Raw genomic sequence first — 17,684 nt, 5'->3', positions numbered from 1 at the left:
TGTCAATGGAAAGAGCTTGGGATTTGTTCTCAGAAAATTTCAGTTGCAACAGTTTGTTCATATAGGTGGACTTCCAACACAGTAACTATAGGAGTAAGAATAAAAGCCGTGTTTACTTTCACAGAGTTAATTAAGAATACATGAGAAAATGGATGTTAACAACTTTGTAATTAAAATTTAAAGTTACATGCAAAGTTTTAAAGTGAGCATTTTCCAGGAAGAGGTGATTTTCTAAGTTCTTGAATGCCTCTCCCTTTTGTGAGGAGGCTGCGTCGTGGGCTGTTGGTGTCTTTGGCAGGGGGTGAGTGCAGGGTTCCTGTTGTGGGTCCTTTGTTCTCATGAGGACAGTGCCCGTTTCCCCGTCTCCTGCTTGCCCAGACTGTTCCCGTGCGCAGAGAGACTGGCCTGTTTGACCTGCAGCTGTGCTGTTTTGAGCTGCAGCTGTGTAGCCTGTGCTGGCCCATCTGCCTGGCACTCACACCGTTTGCTGATCAGCACTTGAAGTGTGTCTATCATAGCTGAGACACTGAATATTTTATGTTTAATTTTTATTAAAATGCAGATTTAAAAACTTGATTCCATTATTAGGTAGCATTTAAGTATGTTTAGAATCACTTGGCCATGTGGGTCTACTTCGTCAACTGTATATTTTATGAGTCTAAGTGCAGATCAGATATTTTCAATGCAAATTTCACTGTCCAAATTGCAATGTACTACATATGTAAGCTACCCTGATGGTTTTTGAGGCCTTATTATAAAATAACCTATATAAAATATCTCAACAATTTTTCTTATATTGATTTCATGTTGAAATGGTAATATTTTCAATCTGTTGAGAGAAGTATGATACACTATTAAAAATATTTTTATTTTTTGAGATAGAGTCTTGTTCTGTTGCCCAGGCTGGAGTGCAGTGGCACAATCTTGGCTGGACAGCACCCTGGACAGCATCATTTCCCACCTGGCAGGGCAGTCTCCTTACTGGGAAGTCAATGAGGCACTAAAGAAGGCTCAGGGGACAGGGAGGACTTCTGTTGGGAAGAGGCTCCTAGACCCGGTTCTGCCTTTGACTTGCTGGGGGTCCTTGAGAAAGTTACTTCCCCTCTTTGGTCTCAGTTTCCTCAGGTGAGAAATGGGGGGTTGGGTCAAATGGTCTAAGGTTCTGGGAACCTCTAAATCAGAGCCCGTAGCTGGTGGTCAAGATGAGGGAGAGGCCCTCAGGGTCAGCCGAATGCCTGAGATGCAAGATGGGCCCAAAGATGAGCAACCTGAGCACATCAGGTGGGCTCAGAGCTGGCGCATGAGCCCCACAGCCTGCAGAGCAGCCCTGGACTTAGAAGCCCGCTTGCACCAGCCTGGTGGGACTTCAGAGATGTGGGGCCCAGCCTCTCCTACTATTGCAGGGCTGAGGGCTGGGAGCTGCAGATTCTGACCCCACAGCTGCCTTAGACATGCCAGATGGGCTGCGGTGAGACACACCCCTCTCTATGAAATGAGCAGTCAGTCCAAATAGATACTCCAAAGAAGGGCTGTGGGAGGAATCCAGCACCACTGCACTAGAGCCTGGGCAACAGAGCGAGACTCCGTCTCAAAAAAAAAAAAAAGATGAAGGTTTTCAACTTTCACTAAAGGCAGAGTAGCTTGTTATAGATTAGCTTCCCCACAAGAACAGTTAGAGAAACTGGACAAAAATGTGCCCCCCCATCAAAAACAATTGTTTGAAGGTAATGGGAGACCTCAGCCAGAACTTGAGTGACCAGGCCTGGGAGGTGAGCCTGACAGTCTGTAGTGCTTTCCCACATTTGCTGATTGGTCAACAGTAGAGGGCTAAGAGGCTAAGAAACTGAGTATTAGGAAGTGGTAGTTAACAGGCTGGAAAGCCTAGGTGAATGTTTGGCACTCTCACAGGGCTGAAATGATCTAATGAGAATTTGGGTCCCAGGAAGGAGATGGGACCTTGGTGGCAACTCTGGAAGGGCCACCCCTAGGAGTCCAAATGAATAAAAAATAGACCAGCCGTCACAAACTAAAACCTGCTTTGGACTAGCTTAGTCCCGAACTAGATGAAGGCAATCTGCTCTTACTCCAATTGTGTGCCATAAAGTCAAAGTCAATACTCTCTGGAGGCAGATAAAAGTTTACTAGGAATGCCATAAAACAAAACAAGACTAAATGAGAAAGACCAAGAAGAAAAACAATAGAAACATACATAGATATCAGAGTCCTCAGGTAGAAACTTTTTTTTTTTTTGAGATGGAATCTCGCTCTGTCATCCAGGCTGGAGTGCGGTGGTGTGATCTTGGCTCACTGCAGCCTCCTGAGTAGCTGGGATTACAGGCGTGCGCAACCACGCCCGGCTAACTTTTGTATTTTTAGTAGAGATGGGGTTTCATCATGTTGGCCAGGCTGGTCTTGAACTCCTGACCTCAGGTGATCCACCCCCTCTAGGTCTCCCAAAATGCTGCGGTTGCAGGTTTCGGCCACAAGGCCTGGTTAGTATTTTACACAATTTAAAGTAAATTTTCTTTTTTTTTTTTTTCTTTTTTTCAAGTTTGTGCTCAGACTATATTCACACAGTGACATGGCGGCTTACACTTCTGTAGGCCTTGTTGACACTGCCGACTTTTAGATATTGATGATCTTCATCTTTTTCTTGTCTCCTCGGTAGAAGAATGGGATGCAGAAGTTGCTGCCTAATCCTGGGCGCTGCTGGGCGTTCTTCATCCCACAAAACAGCTGCATGATCTCCTGTGCACTGGGGTTGTCCTGCGGAGAACCCTCCCCAGCCTCTCCTCCTGCAGGCTCCACGCTGCCAGTGTGGCTCATATTACAAAGAACTTTGGAGGGAGGGAGGCAGGGCTCTGAGCACCGCTCCTCGTGCTCTGGCAGCCTCTCCTGCATCTTCTCTTTCTGCTCTCGTATCCTCTCCTCCTTCTCTCGCATCTTCTCCTCCTGCCCCCACATCTTCTCCTCCTGCCCCCACATCTTCTCCTCCTGCCCCCACATCTTCTCCTCCTGCCCCCGCATCTTCTCCTCCTGGTCCCGCATCTTCTCCTCCTGCTCCCGCATCTTCTCCTCCTGCTCCCGCATCTTCTCCTCCTGCCCCCACATCTTCTCCTCCTGGCCCCACATTTTCTCCTCTTGGTCCCGCATCTTCTCCTCCTGCCCCCGCATCTTCTCCTCCTGGTCCCGCATCTTCTCCTCCTGCCCCCCCATCTTCTCCTCCTGCCCCCACATCTTCTCCTCCTGCCCCCACATATTCTCCTCCTGGCCCCACATCTTCTCCTCCTGCCCCCACATCTTCTCCTCCTGGCCCCACATCTTCTCCCCCTGGCCCCACATCTTCTCCTCCTGCCCCCACATCTTCTCCTCCTGCCCCCACATCTTCTCCTCCTGGCCCCACATCTTCTCCCCCTGGCCCCACATCTTCTCCTCCTGCCCCCACATCTTCTCCTCCTGCCCCCACATCTTCTCCTCCTGCCCCCACATCTTCTCCTCCTGGCCCCACATTTTCTCCTCCTGCCTCCACATCTTCTCCTCCTGGCCCCACATCTTCTCCTCCTGGTCCCGCATCTTCTCCTCCTGCTCCCATATCTTTTCCTCCTGCTCCTGCATCTTCTCCTCCTGCATCTTCTCGTGTTCCCAAAGCTTCTCCTTCTGTTCCGGCAGCCTCTGCTGCTCCCATATCTTCTCTTCCTGCTCCCACATCTTCTCCTCCTGCTCCCACATCTTCTCCTCCTGCTCCCGCATCTTCTCCTCCTGCCCCCACATCTTCTCCTCCTGGCCCCGCATCTTCTCCTCCTGGTCCCGCATCTTCTCCTCCTGCCCCCGCATCTTCTCCTCCTGGCCCCACATCTTCTCCTCCTGCCCCCGCATCTTCTCCTCCTGCCCCCACATCTTCTCCTCCTGGCCCCACATCTTCTCCTCCTGCCCCCGCATCTTCTCCTCCTGCCCCCGCATCTTCTCCTCCTGCCCCCGCATCTTCTCCTCCTGGCCCCGCATCTTCTCCTCCTGGTCCCGCATCTTCTCCTCCTGCTCCCATATCTTCTCCTCCTGCTCCTGCATCTTCTCGTGTTCCCAAAGCTTCTCCTTCTGTTCCGGCAGCCTCTGCTGCTCCCACATATTCTCTTCCTGCTCCCACATCTTCTCCTCCTGCTCCCACATCTTCTCCTCCTGCTCCCGCATCTTCTCCTCCTGCTCCGGCATCTTCTCCTCCTGCCCCCGCATCTTCTCCTCCTGGCCCCACATCTTCTCCTCCTGCCCCCGCATCTTCTCCTCCTGCCCCCGCATCTTCTCCTCCTGCCCCCGCATCTTCTCCTCCTGGCTCCGCATCTTCTCCTCCTGCCCCCTGCATCTTCTCCTCCTGCCCCCACATCTTCTCCTCCTGCCCCCACATCTTCTCCTCCTGCCCCCTGCATCTTCTCCTCCTGGCCCCACATCTTCTCCTCCTGGTCCCGTATCTTCTCCTCCTGCTCCCATATCTTCTCCTCCTGCTCCTGCATCTTCTCCTCCTGCTCCTGCATCTTCTCCTCCTGCTCCTGCATCTTCTCCTCCTGCTCCTGCATCTTCTCATGTTCCCAAAGCTTCTCCTTCTGTTCCGGCAGCCTCTGCTGCTCCCACATCTTCTCTTCCTGCTCCCACATCTTCTCCTCCTGCTCCCACATCTTCTTCTCCTGCTCCTGCATCTTCTCTTCCTGCTCCCACATCTTCTCCTCCTGCTCCGGCATCTTATCTTCCTGCTCCCACATCTTCTCCTCCTGCTCCGGCATCTTGTCTTCCTGCTCCTGCATCTTCTCCTCCTGCTCCCGCATCATCTCCTCCTCCTGCATCTTCTTCTCCCACTCCCGCATGCTCTCCTCCTCTCGCATCTTCTCCTCCTGGTCCCAAGTCTTCTTCTCCTGCTCCTGCGTCGTCTTCTCCTCCCGCTCCTGCGTCGTCTTCTCCTCCCGCACCTTCTCCACGTGCTGCCACATCTTCTTCTGCTCCCACATTCTCTCCTCCTTCTCCCGCAGCCTCTCGTCCTGCTCCCACATCCTCTCCTCCTGGTCCCACATCTTCTGCTCCTGATCCTGCATCTTCTCCTCCTGCTCCCGCATCTTCTCCTCCTGCTCCCACATCTTCTCCTCCTGCTCCTGCAGCCTCTCCTCCTGTCTCCACATCTTCCTGCTCCCGCATCTTCTCCTCCTGCCCCCACATCTTCTCCTCCTGCCCCCACATCTTCTCCTCCTGCCCCCACATCTTCTCCTCCTGGCCCCACATCTTCTCCTCCTGGTCCCGCATCTTCTTCTCCTGCCCCCACATCTCCTCCTGGTCCTGTATCTTCTCCTCCTGCTCCCATATCTTCTCCTCCTGCTCCTGCATCTTCTCCTGTTCCCACAGCTTCTCCTTCTGTTCCGGCAGCCTCTGCTGCTCCCACACCTTCTCTTCCTGCTCCCACATATTCTCCTCCTGCTTCTGCATCTTCTCCTCCTGCTCCCGCATCGTCTCCTCCTCTTCCCGCATCTTCTTCTCCCGCTCCCACATCCTCTCCTCCTCTTGCATCTTCTCCTCCTGGTCCCGCGTCTTCTTCTCCTGCTCCTGCATCTTCTTCTCCTCCCGCATCTTCTCCACCTGCTCCCACATCTTCTCCTGCTCCCGCATCCTCTCCTCCTTCTCCCGCAGCCTCTCGTCCTGCTCCCACATCCTCTCCTCTTGGTCCCGCATCTTCTCCTCCTGTCTCCACATCTTCTCCTCCTGGCCCCCGCATCTTCTCCTCCTGGCCCCGCATCTTCTCCTCCTGGTCCCGCATCTTCCCCTCCTGCTCCCGCAGCCTCTCCTCCTGTCTCCACATCTTCTCCTCCTGCCCCCGCATCTTCTCCTCCTGCCCCCACATCTTCTCCTCCTGGCCCCCGCATCTTCTCCTCCTGGTCCCGCATCTTCCCCTCCTGCTCCCGCAGCCTCTCCTCCTGTCTCCACATCTTCTCCTCCTGCTCCCGCATCTTCCCCTCCTGCTCCCGCAGTCTCTCCTCCTGTCTCCACATCTTCTCCTCCTGCTCCCGCATCTTCCCCTCCTGCTCCCGCAGTCTCTCCTCCTGTCTCCACATCTTCTCCTCCTGCTTCCGTATCTTCTCCTCCTGCTCCCGTAGCTCCTCCTCCTGCCTCCACGTCTCCTCCTGCAAAGTGTTGGTTTGAACCTCAAAAGGAAATAGACTTATGAACTAGCTATATAAATGTAATCTATAAAATAACGGTTTTCATCTATGATTCTTTAAAAAAATTTTTAAGCCCTAACACTGAGGTTCTGATTTCCCAGGCAGGGCCCCAAATTTGTAGATTTTTAGCACACTCTAGAGGATTCTATGGTGGGAGCAGAACAAGGACCCAAATTTTCCAGCTCTTGGCTGGACCCTCCCCATACCTTGCATGATCCCTAGACCATGTCCCAGCCGGATGCCGCTCCCACACCCCCGGGGCTGCAGCCGCTCACCTGTGGCAGCAGGATTTTGTCCCTCTCCAGTTTCCTTTTTAGCTCCTTCACGTTGAGCTGGATCTCAGACTTTTCAGATTCTGCAAGTCGAAGTTTTTCTTGTAGTTCGGCATTTTTCTTCTTCAGCTCCTCATTGGTTATGCTATGGCCCGAGGCAGTAGAGAAAGGAATGAACGAAGAACAGAAAGGACTGCTTTGGTGATCAACCCTCTACTCTCGCCTCACAAGCACAGAACCGTGGCACTGGAAGGGACCCCAGGAATTAAAAGTCCTAGGTGGCAGGCCAGAGAGAAGACATGAGTTGCCTGAGGCTACCCCATGAGTCAGTGGCACAGCCGGCACTAGAGCTTCCCTGTGCACACATGAAAACCTGTAGGAGCCTCTCCCCATGCTCACCTGTACCCCCCACCTCCCAGTACACCACCCACGCTAAGGGCCCCCAGACCTCCCATCCCACCTTCCCCCATCCTACATGTTCCTGTACAGTTCCAGACTCAGGGCGTCCCTCTCCTTTGTTAACTCCTCGATGTACTGCAAATAGAGAAAGGTTAAGTCAGGACAGAGCAGGCAGAGGAGCAGCTGGACGACCAGGAACAACTGCTACACTGATATTCCACAGTAACACTCCCTCACTCTCCATCACACCCGACATGTTCTCAAGGCAATTCCAAGCCCATGGTCTCATTTGTTTTTCTTTTTTTTTTCTCTTTTTCTTCTTTTAGAGATGGAGTTTTGCTCTTGTTGCCCAGGCTGGAGTGCAATGGCGCAATCTCGCCCCATGACAACCTCCGCCTCCCGGGTTCAAGCAATTCTGCCTCAGCCTCCTAAGTAGCTGGGATTACAGGCGTGCGCTACCACACCTGGCTCTCACTTGTTTTTCAAAGAACTCAGTAAGGGTAGAAGGGACAGGGAAAGAGATTGAATTGATAGCTGGCTAACAGGGGCCCAGAGAGATCAGATAATATTGCTATTGTTATTACTGTTATTACTACCACTGTTGGAACCTTTCTTGAGTGCTTCACCAGGCACTATGTTAACAATCCCATTTAATCCTCATAACCTCCATAGGAGACGGTTACCATTATTACCTCTATTGTGTAGATGCAAAACATGGGGTATTAAAAGTTAAATGGTTGCCTAAGATCACTTTGACAGAGCTGGGATTTCAACACCCAGGTGTATCTGATTCTCTAAGCCCATTCTTTCCCTGGGGGTAGGGGCACAGATAAGAAGGAGGAAATTGATCCTTTGTTGACTTTTTGAAAGAATGATACATTGGCATAGTCCAAAACTCAGAAGGTAGAGAAGGGAAATATCTACCCCACACACACTGTTCCTGTCTCCTGAGTTTTTTATGAATCCTTACAAATATGTTTTTATGTATGTTACCATAATACGTACACACACACACACACACGCACATGCACACTTATGTGTGTTCCCTCTCTCTACACAAATGGTAACATACTAAAGATACTCTTCTGTACCTTCATGGTACAAATACCTTAACCCCTGCCTAGGACTTGGTCAAGGCCACAGCCAAGTATGGGCAGGGCAGGCTCTTGGCCTTGGAGCTCTGTGTCCAGTGCTCACTCCCCACAGTGCCCCCCAACTCACCCACAGCAGCTGACTCAGCCCCAACCTGCCTCTAATAACCACACACAAAAGCAGCAAGAAATGACCCATACTATCTTCTGGGCAGGACACTGCATCCTGCAGGAGGGACCTTTAGGCTCATTCCTCCATCTGCGAAGCTGGGATCCCAGGAGACTGGGGAGGTGATTGGACTTACCCTGTCTGCCTTCTTGTGCCGTGTGGACACAGCAGAGAGAGCCCGCTGTAACTCTCCTGCAAAGTGCCAGGAATGATGCAAGTGGCCGGCGAGATCCTTGGACTCTCCTGGAATGAGAGAGGTTGAGACACAGCCCAAAGGACTCCCCCTAAAGGCCTGTGAAAGTGCCAGGTTGAAGGATGATGGGGTGCCCAGGTTCCCATCTTCAAATTTCCTGGCAGCATCCTGGCTGTAATAGAGCGCTGTCTCCAGTTCAGTTTTCTGACACGTGAGAATTCGTATTGTATGATCCTGGGCCTTTGGGAGAAAAGCAAGTGCTGAAAGAGAAGCAAAAAAACCTTCTCCAGAGGACAGGAGGGAACTTCACACCCTCCACTCACCTCTATCTCCCGCCTTAGGGCTTCCTGATGTTGGTGGCTTGCCTTCTTTTCCTATAGAAAGAGGAAGACAGAGCTCTTACTAGGGGGAGGCAGAGATCCACAGCAAGAGACATGCCCCCAGAATGGCACCAATGCCCCAGGACAGGCCCACCCATGGGACCAGGTTATCAGGGACCCTGTGGGGATGGGGTGGAATCTTGGGGGTGAGCCTTCTTCCCCAAGCTGGGAGTAGGCGAGATGAGACGGGCCTCTACATCTGAGTGCCCTCCAAACCCAGCAGTCATGTCGTGAGCAAACAAATCACGTTACTTCTTTCAGCTGCGCTCGGTTCTGTTGTTTCTGTGGGGAGAGTCAAAGGAAGGTGACTGAGGGTGGCCCCCTGGACTCTATTCCCCAGGCCAGGAAGCGGTACGCAGGGGTCAGGAATGGATTTTAAAGGGCAACGTTCTCAGACCCAATGGGAACATGAAGTGGTAAACTCTCAACTCCCAAAGAAGAGATTTGGGTCTTTGTTGGTTTTTGCCCTCAGCCACAGAACTGAAAGTCTGAAACTAGATTATCTCAAAAATACAGTAACATAAACCTTCAGAGATGGAGTGTGAGAAAAGCCCACCCTTCTGCCAGCTTGTGATTTAGAAAGGTGCATTCATTCAACAAACATTGAGCAAGTACATACGGGCCAGGGTCGGTTCTTCACAGCTGGGATATAGGACGGAAAAGGCAGACAGGAGCCCTTGGCCCCAAGATTTCCATTCTACTGAATCTTTAAATCTCAGACTCTCAAAGTGAACAGAACCTATGATACTCTCTAACTCTACCTCCTCAGGAAACGCAAGCCCAAAGAGGAGGGGAGTTTACAGCAGGCCCTGGACTAGAGATTAACACAAAAACAACAATAACAAATCTGATTTAAACTTCACAAATGTAAGTAAAACATTACCACCCCTATTTTACCGATGTGAAAAGAGAGGCCCAAAGAGCTCAAGCAATTTGCCCTAAATCATGTCCCTGGTAGTTGGAGAGGTAGGATTCAAACCCAGAATTCTTATCCAGTACCCGGCAGTTGTTCCTTCCACAATCTTAACAGTTACCCTCTACCCCCTCTTATGCCTCCTGTCCTCAGGAGACCGGCCAGCCAAGACTTACATCCTCAGGTGAGTGGCAACCACCAGAAGTGGTTGTCTCAGGGTTAGTGCCATTATTTATTTTCTTCTTTTTGGTGTCAGTTGCTCTGGTACCAACACCAGCAATGTTCCACTGACGATAGTCTGTGAACTGTGGAAAAGAGGAGCAGTGATACTCATGAGAACTACAAGCTCCTACAGTCACTTTACAGTTTATACAAAATACTCTCATAGACGATCTGATTTAATGCCACCAACAACTGTACAAGGTGTTGTCACAATCACTTAGTGACTGAGAGGGATTGATACCATGGCTAAAAAAAAGGCAATAATGGAACTTAAACTCAGTCTTCTGATTCTGAGCTCTGGGGTTTTGCCACAAATCGCAGCTGCCAGGGACCAAAACCAGAGGCAGAGGTAGAAAAGTAAAAAGTAGACAGGAAAGTGTACACTGTTTGGTTTACAGTCACACATCCTCACACATCTGTTAGTGTGAAGAAGTGCACCACCACCTCTCAGACTTTTACATCAATGTATCCTCAGGGCAGAAGGCAGCTTTTCTGTTAAATCTGGGAATTTAACAGAAAGAGGACAACCCAAGATTCATTTCAGTGAGAAGTCTGGTATACTTTTAGAAATCTGTGTGACTGTCATCCGTAAGAACATTAATGTTTTGTCTCTCCCACGAGAATCAAGGGAAACTGATGCTTCAGAAAGATGCCCCATATGTATCCTGTGGCACTCAAAGTACCCCAGGTTGAGATGAGATGAGGAAGATTCAAGTTGTCAAGTCCAGTTTCCCAAGATCTCTTGCACAGAAGATGAGCAAATCTCACTTCAGAGATCACTGACTGACGGGCAATCTGGTCCCAGAACCATGGAGAATTCAAATATGAGGTGGAGAACTTAGAAAAAAATGTTAAAGTCTCTCTGGAGAGTAGAAGCCTGGCAGAAAACCAAACAAAACCCGTTCTCCCATTTCCACCAAGAGACAATGTCAACATTTTGAGTTCACAGGGGGAGGTGTAGGCTTTTCATACTGTCAATGTCTGTGTTAAGGGAGTAAGGCAGCCTGAAACTTCTCACTGCTAGGTCACATGGTCCCTACTTCCCTTCCAGCTGGAAATCTGTGCTGCAACCAGAGGAAGCAGAAACAGGGTGAGAACACTTAGGGGACGGGTCCTAAGATCAAAGGCCAGTCTTGCAGCAGTAATGACAGTTCCTAGAGGGACTGTGACATCACTACATTTCACTCCTCTGTGGGGTGGTGGAGGGCCAGGGACACATCAGTGCTATGCCCAAGTTGCCTCTTTGAGGTTGGGGAGGGGTTCACAGGGTTGGGACCCAGGTCCTTGGAGATGTGAGCCCAAAGAGCCCAGGGAGGTAGGGCTTGGGGCAACGGGAGGTGAGGGCCAAGTATGGAGCGGGGAGCCCCAGGAGTCACCTGCCCAAAGTCACCCTGGGGCGACTGGTGAGGGCAGGTGCTGGGGCACACAGGTCCTTGGAGACACAATCCCAAAGGGCCCAGGGAGGTCAGTTTTGGGGTAATAGGAGGTGAGGGCGGAGTACGGAGTGGAGAGCCCCAGGGGTCACTGGCTCAAAGTCACCCTGGGGTCACTGGCAAGGGCCGGGGCAGGACTGCTGAGGGGGTGGGGCTGGCTGAGAAGATTTTGATTGGGGGAGCCCAGTGGCACTGGGGGGACCCAGTCCAGTGTGCCTCTGGAGTGGCATGGACTGGCAGATGTTCTGCCATGGGAGGGGGCCTGGGGCTGGGTTGGGGTTGGGGTGCCGCAACCCAGTGAGTTTTACCTTTTTCTTGGCCTCAGCCAATTTGTTCTGTCTGGTTTTTTCTGACATCATGGGGTGGGGAGGGAGGTGGGGTTGGGGCCACATCAGCGTGATTCAGACGAGGACAACGATACACCTCCAGTCACGTACCACGCAGCTATGTGACTGAGCCAGAGGAGGCGTAACCAGGGCTGCACTAGAATGCAGAATAGGGGCGTGGCCTTAATGCTTCAAGCCCATTGGTCAGTGAGAAAGATGAAAGGGAAAGGAGGCGGGGCCAGGCAGCCACGTGTCATGAAGGACCTGTGATGTCACAAGGAAAGCCGCCCATGCAACTGCTGTCCCTGCCCACTCCAGGAGAGGGGCGGGGCTGGCTTTCACTTTAAAAACTTTAAACCTTTATCACCTTAATCGAGATACAAATCCTATTAAAATGGAAAATTTACAGCATGCTTGATGATTAATAAAGCAGACTATATTATCCAACATTCCAATAAGATAATCACAATGATTTCTCTTTTTTGGAAAAAGTTTCTCTTATTCCTACATTATTGTTAAGTTTTTTTGAAAAAAAAACAAGAAACATGTCTGATATCTTTAAAAACACAAAGCTTTTGAGCTGGGTGCAGTGGCTCATGCCTGTAATCCCAGCATTTTGGGAGGCTGAGGTGGGTGGATCACCTGAGGTCAGGAGTTCAAGACCAAAATTTTAGTATGTATTTTAGTATTTATTTTAGTATTTAATGCATCATTTAGGGCTACATGTAGTCACAGAAAAAATAAATCTGATTCAGTGACTTAAAGAAATATAGATTTCATGGCCGGGCGCGGTGGCTCATGCCTATAATCCCAGCACTTTGGGAGGCCGAGGCGGGCGGATCACGAGGCCAGGAGTTCAAGACCAGCCTGGCCAATATGGTGAAACCCCATCTCTACTAAAAATACAAAAATTAGCTGGGCATGGTGGCGTGCATCTGTAGTCCCAGCTACTCTGGAGGCTGAGGCAGAAGAATCGCTTGAACCCAGGAGGCAGAGGTTGCAGTGAGCCGAGATCATGCCACTGCACTCCAGCCTGGGTGGCAGAGCAAGACTCTGTCTCAAAAAAAAAAAAAAAAAAAAAGAAATATAGATTTCATTTTTGTCACTTAAAACGTGCAGAGGAAGGCAGTCCAGGGTTCTTTTCCGTTTCCTGATACTTCCTTAGCCATGTTTTTATTTTTGTGGTTACAATGTGGCTGTTGTTTTTCCAGGCCTTGGATTGCCTTCCAGGGAGGGAAAGAGGAAAGGTCAAAAGGCTGAGTCTGTCTCTTTTTAGCTGAAAAACATAGATTTCTCAAAAGTTTTAAGATTATACTGCAATTCAATTTTCATCTGTTTTTTTGTTTTGTTTTGTTTTTTTGAAACGCAGTCTTGCTCTGTTGCCAGGCTGGAGTGCAGTGGCACGATCTCGGCTCACTGTAACAACCTCCTCCTCCACGGTTCAAGCCATTCTCCTGCCTCAGCCTCCCGAGTAGCTGGGACTACAGGCATGTGCCACCACGCCTGGCTCATTTATTGTATTTTTAGTAGAGACAGGGTTTCACCATGTTGGCCAGGATGTTCTCGAACTCCAGACCTCGTGATCTGCCTGCCTCTGCCTCCCAAAGTGCTGGGATTAGAGGTATGAGCCACTGCATCTGGCCTGCAGTTTTCATCTTTTGGCTGCAAATAAGTTGTGTCATTATTCCCAGCTATGGGAGTGTTTAACTGGGCATGTTGCTTCCTCTCTGTTAGATAGGTTTTAAGATTTATGAATAGGTACTGAATTTTATCAATTGCTTTTTTCTTTCTTGATTGAGCATTTTTTTTCTTATCTTTTTATGTTGATAAGGTAACTTAGTGATTGGCTTTTGAATGTTTAACCTTGCATTTCTGGAATTAAATCAACTTTGTTGTGATATATGATTAATACCATTTTATATGTGGTTGAGATGGGCTTGCTCATAGTTCATTTGGTAATTTTATACTTAACGTTCACAAGAGGAAGTGCAGTCTAAGTTTTTTTCCTGGTGATGTCTTGTTAGGTTTTTTATTTTTCTTTTTTGTGAAGAAGTCTTGCTCTCTTGCCCAGGCTGGAGTGCAGTGGCGCGATCTGGGCTCACTGCAAGCTCCACCTTCCAGGTTCACGCCATTCTCCTGCCTCAGCCTCCCGAGTAGCTGGGACTACAGGCGCCTGCCACCACGCCTGGCTAATTTATTATATTTTTTAGAAGAGACGGGGTTTCACCATGTTAGGATGGTCTCGATCTCCTGACCTTGTGATCCACCCGCCTCGGCCTCCCAAAGTGCTGGGATTACAGGCGTGAGCCACTGTGTCTGACCTATAACCAATTTTATAAAGACTCGAATATCTCTCCCCTAGTTAAGCATATAACTCTATTATAATGCTACTTCCAAAGGAAAACCCAATTAAACTTAAGAAAACCACTTCCATTTAATTAAAATGCCTTTTCCAGAAATTCAACCTGCTGTAAATATGAGGTTCTCTTATAAACTACAAAATCTTTCCTTTCTTATTTTAACTATCATGTATACATATATATGTAACATACATACATGTGTGTGCTTCTATATATATGAGCCTGATGACTCGTGACTGTCCCTGCACATCTGGCCTTCCATCTGCAACAGGGACAGTGGCAGATTCAATGCTTAGCTAATTTTTCCTTGAACAGACTCCATTACTCACTCGTATATTTCACTGACTCTGAAAGAACCAAGCAAATGATCTGATGGTTTTGGTAATTAAAAAACTTCCTGCCAGCATGCATTTTCAGCAACTGTCAAAGGTATTCCAGGGTGATAAATTGCTCCTGCAAGGGTCTGATCAATTTATTTCTCTTGATCATCAGGTTCAAGGGACTTCTTGTCTATAAAACAATGTCCCTACGAATATTTTGATGCAGCTGCTAGCAGTATCCTTGGAAGGCTGACTGTGTATGCATTCCTTCATAACAGTAAGTCTCAGGCTGAAAAAGGACTCATAACTTTCTCTCAACTCCAAAATATTTAAAGTTGTTCTTAATCACCGGTTCGGAACCCTTTGAAAAAGTAGAGCAAGAAGCGTCTTGTTTCTAATCTCTGCAAAAGAAATAGATGCTACTTCTAGTACTCTCTCCGTTCTTAGTCATTTGAGGTGCACGAAGGAGCTAGGGAATATTGGTTGGTGATATTCACCAACCAATATTTCAGAAGTCAACATGAGGAAACCCGTATGTCAAAACTGATTTGTCGAATACTTCTCTTTTCTTTTTTTTGAGACGGAGTCTCGTGCTGTCACCCAGGCTGGAGTGCAGTGGTGTGATCTCGGCTCACTGCAAGCTCCACCTCCCGGGTTCATGCCATTCTCCTGCCTCAGCCTCCCAAGTAGCTGGGACTACAGGTGCCCGCCACCACACCGGGCTAATTTTTTGTATTTTTAGTAGAGACAGGGTTTCACCGTGTTAGCCAGGATGGTCTCGATCTCCTGACCTCGTGATCCGCCCGCTTTGGCCTCCCAAAGTGCTGGGATTACAGGCGTGAGCCACCGCGCCTGGCCTATTAATTTTCTTATTTAGTATAAAGAGGTGAAAAGTAGATCCTATTTACTGTAAAAATATAGTAACTCATCATTTAAAAAAAACAACGTATCACCCATGATCATCTCATTGATTCTGAGATATTAAGATGAGTGTAAGAGACAAGAATTAGAAATAATTTCTTTTCTTTTTGAGTTGAACATTTTGTACTGCACATCACTCTACCTATTCCAATGCAGCAACTTAGGAAAGTCAAATTAGAAAGGCATCCTTCATTTTAAGCTAGATATCTTTGTATTTGATCTTTATCTCCATTGCTGTGTTGAGTAGAGAGGTCTGAAATATCTTGTTCTTTATTTCTATAATAATAACAAGGATATATTCAGTGAATAAATAATAATGAGGATATATTTATTGAATTTATTCATTATGATAATATATCTACTTATGTCAGAGAGAAATTGTCAAAATATCTGGTGGAAGGAAGGAGAATCTTAGCTGTTTGTCCTTGTCTGTTCCTTGCTTGGAACTCGATTGTAAAGGTAGATCTCTCTGTCATTTACCAATAAGCCACACCCCTATCTTTACAAACTATCCTGTCAGTAGATATTATTGCCACACAGAAGACCTGGAAAGATGTGGAAAAATTTATCCTCGTTTCCTACTATTTTCTGAAAAACAACTAATACTTAGGCTGAGGTTGCGGGGATCAGGCCTTCATATGTGAAAGCAATCTACTAAAATATAAAGTCTGGGGAAACCTCAGACAGTACAGGGTTCAGTTTTGAAATCCGGTCACTGGCTATGAAAGCATGCTTTTCTTTTAAATACATCAAATCTTCTGTTAGAGTTTATCACGATTAGACAGTGTAATGTTTTTCAACTTTTTAATGGTAATTTTCAACACTAATTTTTAAATTAGTTAATCTTAATTATAAGAGATACAGTACACTAACTTGAATCTTTTTATGAACTCTGTAGACAAAAATCCCCAAATGTCTGTGATAAAATCCACACTCAGGTATTCTTATGTGGTAGAAATATTTCTCTTCCAATTTTTTGCCATGCTATGTCATGCTTCTCCCACGAGGACAATGGTTGCCCTGTGTGGGATTATTAAAGACCAGCAGCGTTCATAGACCTGGGCAGGACATGGTGTAAAACTAAACAATTAGAATATGTCATCTAGGTTATTTAAGTCATCTGTGCTGTAATTTGTCTTTGTCCTAAAATCTAATAATTCTGAAGAAAAGCAAATAAAGATGACTCTTTCCAGAGTTACGAATACTGTTAAATACCTTTCAGCTTGCAAAACACTTGCATGTATATTTGTATGTATATAAGTGACATCTATCTGAAATTGTATTTGTGCCTTATGAGAACTCCATGAAGAAGGTATTATTTGAGATGGGTATTTTTTTTATTTATTTTATTTTATTTTATTTTTTGAGACGGAGTCTCGCTCTGTCACCCAGGCTGGAGTGCAGTGGCGCAATCTCGGCTCACTGCAAGCTCCACCTCCCAGGTTCACGCCATTCTCCTGCCTCAGCCTCCCGAGTAGCTGGGACTACAGGCGCCCGCCACCACACCTGGCTAATTTTTTGTATTTTTAGTAGAGACGGGGTTTCACCGCGTTAGTCAGGATGGTCTTGATCTCCTGACCTCGTGATCCGCCTGTCTCGGCCTCCCAAAGTGCTGGGATTACAGGCATGAGCCACCGCGCCCGGCTGAGATGGGTATTATTAAGAAATTAAGATGTGGATTACCAGGGTAAGTCATATTTCAATGTGCAACCTCTGCAAGTCCACAGGGTGTGATATGGACATTAAGGAGATCTATGGACGAATAGTGTATGATACCTTGACAAGTTGACAAAATGTAAAATAGTTGAATGGCCATAGAAAAAAACCAGCTTTTTAGCCCCATAGGCTGAGTGATTCAGGAGGGCTGGCTACAGGCATTTTGGAATGGAAGATGTTGTACCAACAAATCAAGCTTAGGTTCCTGGCAATTTGCCCACATATAATATGTGAAAGTTCAGATGTGAAATAAATCTGCGGCTAATAGTAAGAACCTAGCCACAGGAGTTAAAACTTATGGTTCTGGGACCAGATGGACTGCCTTCTAATCTTAGTCTTACTACATTTTAGCAGTAAAACCTTCAGCAAGTTATTTAGCCTCCAGCATCTCAGTTTTCTCATCTGTAAAATGGTGATAATGCTACTCTTACATTGGGTTGTAGTAGGATAAAAGGAGAAAACGTATGTAAAGGATTTAGTAGAAACTTATTAAAATTAAACAATTATTATTTCTCAATTCTAAGATTCTAACCTGCAAAAGGCATAAGGCAGCTGCTGAGAACAGGGTGAGAAGATAGGGATTCGGTCAGGAAAACTCTTGTTTCCCTGTTGCTGTTGGTGGTTTTGTTTGCTCATTTGTGTGTTTTTTTTAATTAATCATTTTCACTTGTGTTTATTGACAAGCTTAATCAATAACGCCATTGACATTTAGTAAAAGTAGATTTCCTTAAGTGATCTCCCAGGTAGCAATGTTTATTCATTATGTGTGGAGTAGAGA

The 17,684-nt window shown here is 47.6% G+C and overlaps 1 protein-coding gene across 1 annotated transcript; it reads right to left on the bottom strand.

The window, feature by feature from the left end:
* Window positions 1-2,697: 2,697 nt before the first annotated feature.
* GOLGA6L2 (golgin A6 family like 2) lies at window positions 2,698-11,717 on the bottom strand. Its single transcript, XM_063596998.1, is given in 15 exon segments — window positions 2,698-3,081; window positions 3,805-4,014; window positions 4,123-4,263; window positions 4,552-4,627; window positions 4,663-5,201; window positions 5,286-5,716; window positions 5,781-5,905; window positions 5,907-6,173; window positions 6,467-6,608; window positions 6,939-6,997; window positions 8,259-8,555; window positions 8,639-8,689; window positions 8,948-8,977; window positions 9,785-9,913; window positions 11,572-11,717. Coding segments are annotated over 15 exon segments (2,835 nt in total). The 5' UTR covers window positions 11,656-11,717; the 3' UTR covers window positions 2,698-2,827.
* Window positions 11,718-17,684: the final 5,967 nt, after the last annotated feature.

This window comes from Pan paniscus, chromosome 16 (assembly GCF_029289425.2).
Source record: "Pan paniscus chromosome 16, NHGRI_mPanPan1-v2.0_pri, whole genome shotgun sequence".
Lineage (NCBI taxonomy): Eukaryota > Metazoa > Chordata > Mammalia > Primates > Hominidae > Pan > Pan paniscus.
The sequence above is the reverse complement of the archived record's forward strand: the minus strand, read 5'-3'. Positions and strand labels throughout refer to the sequence as shown.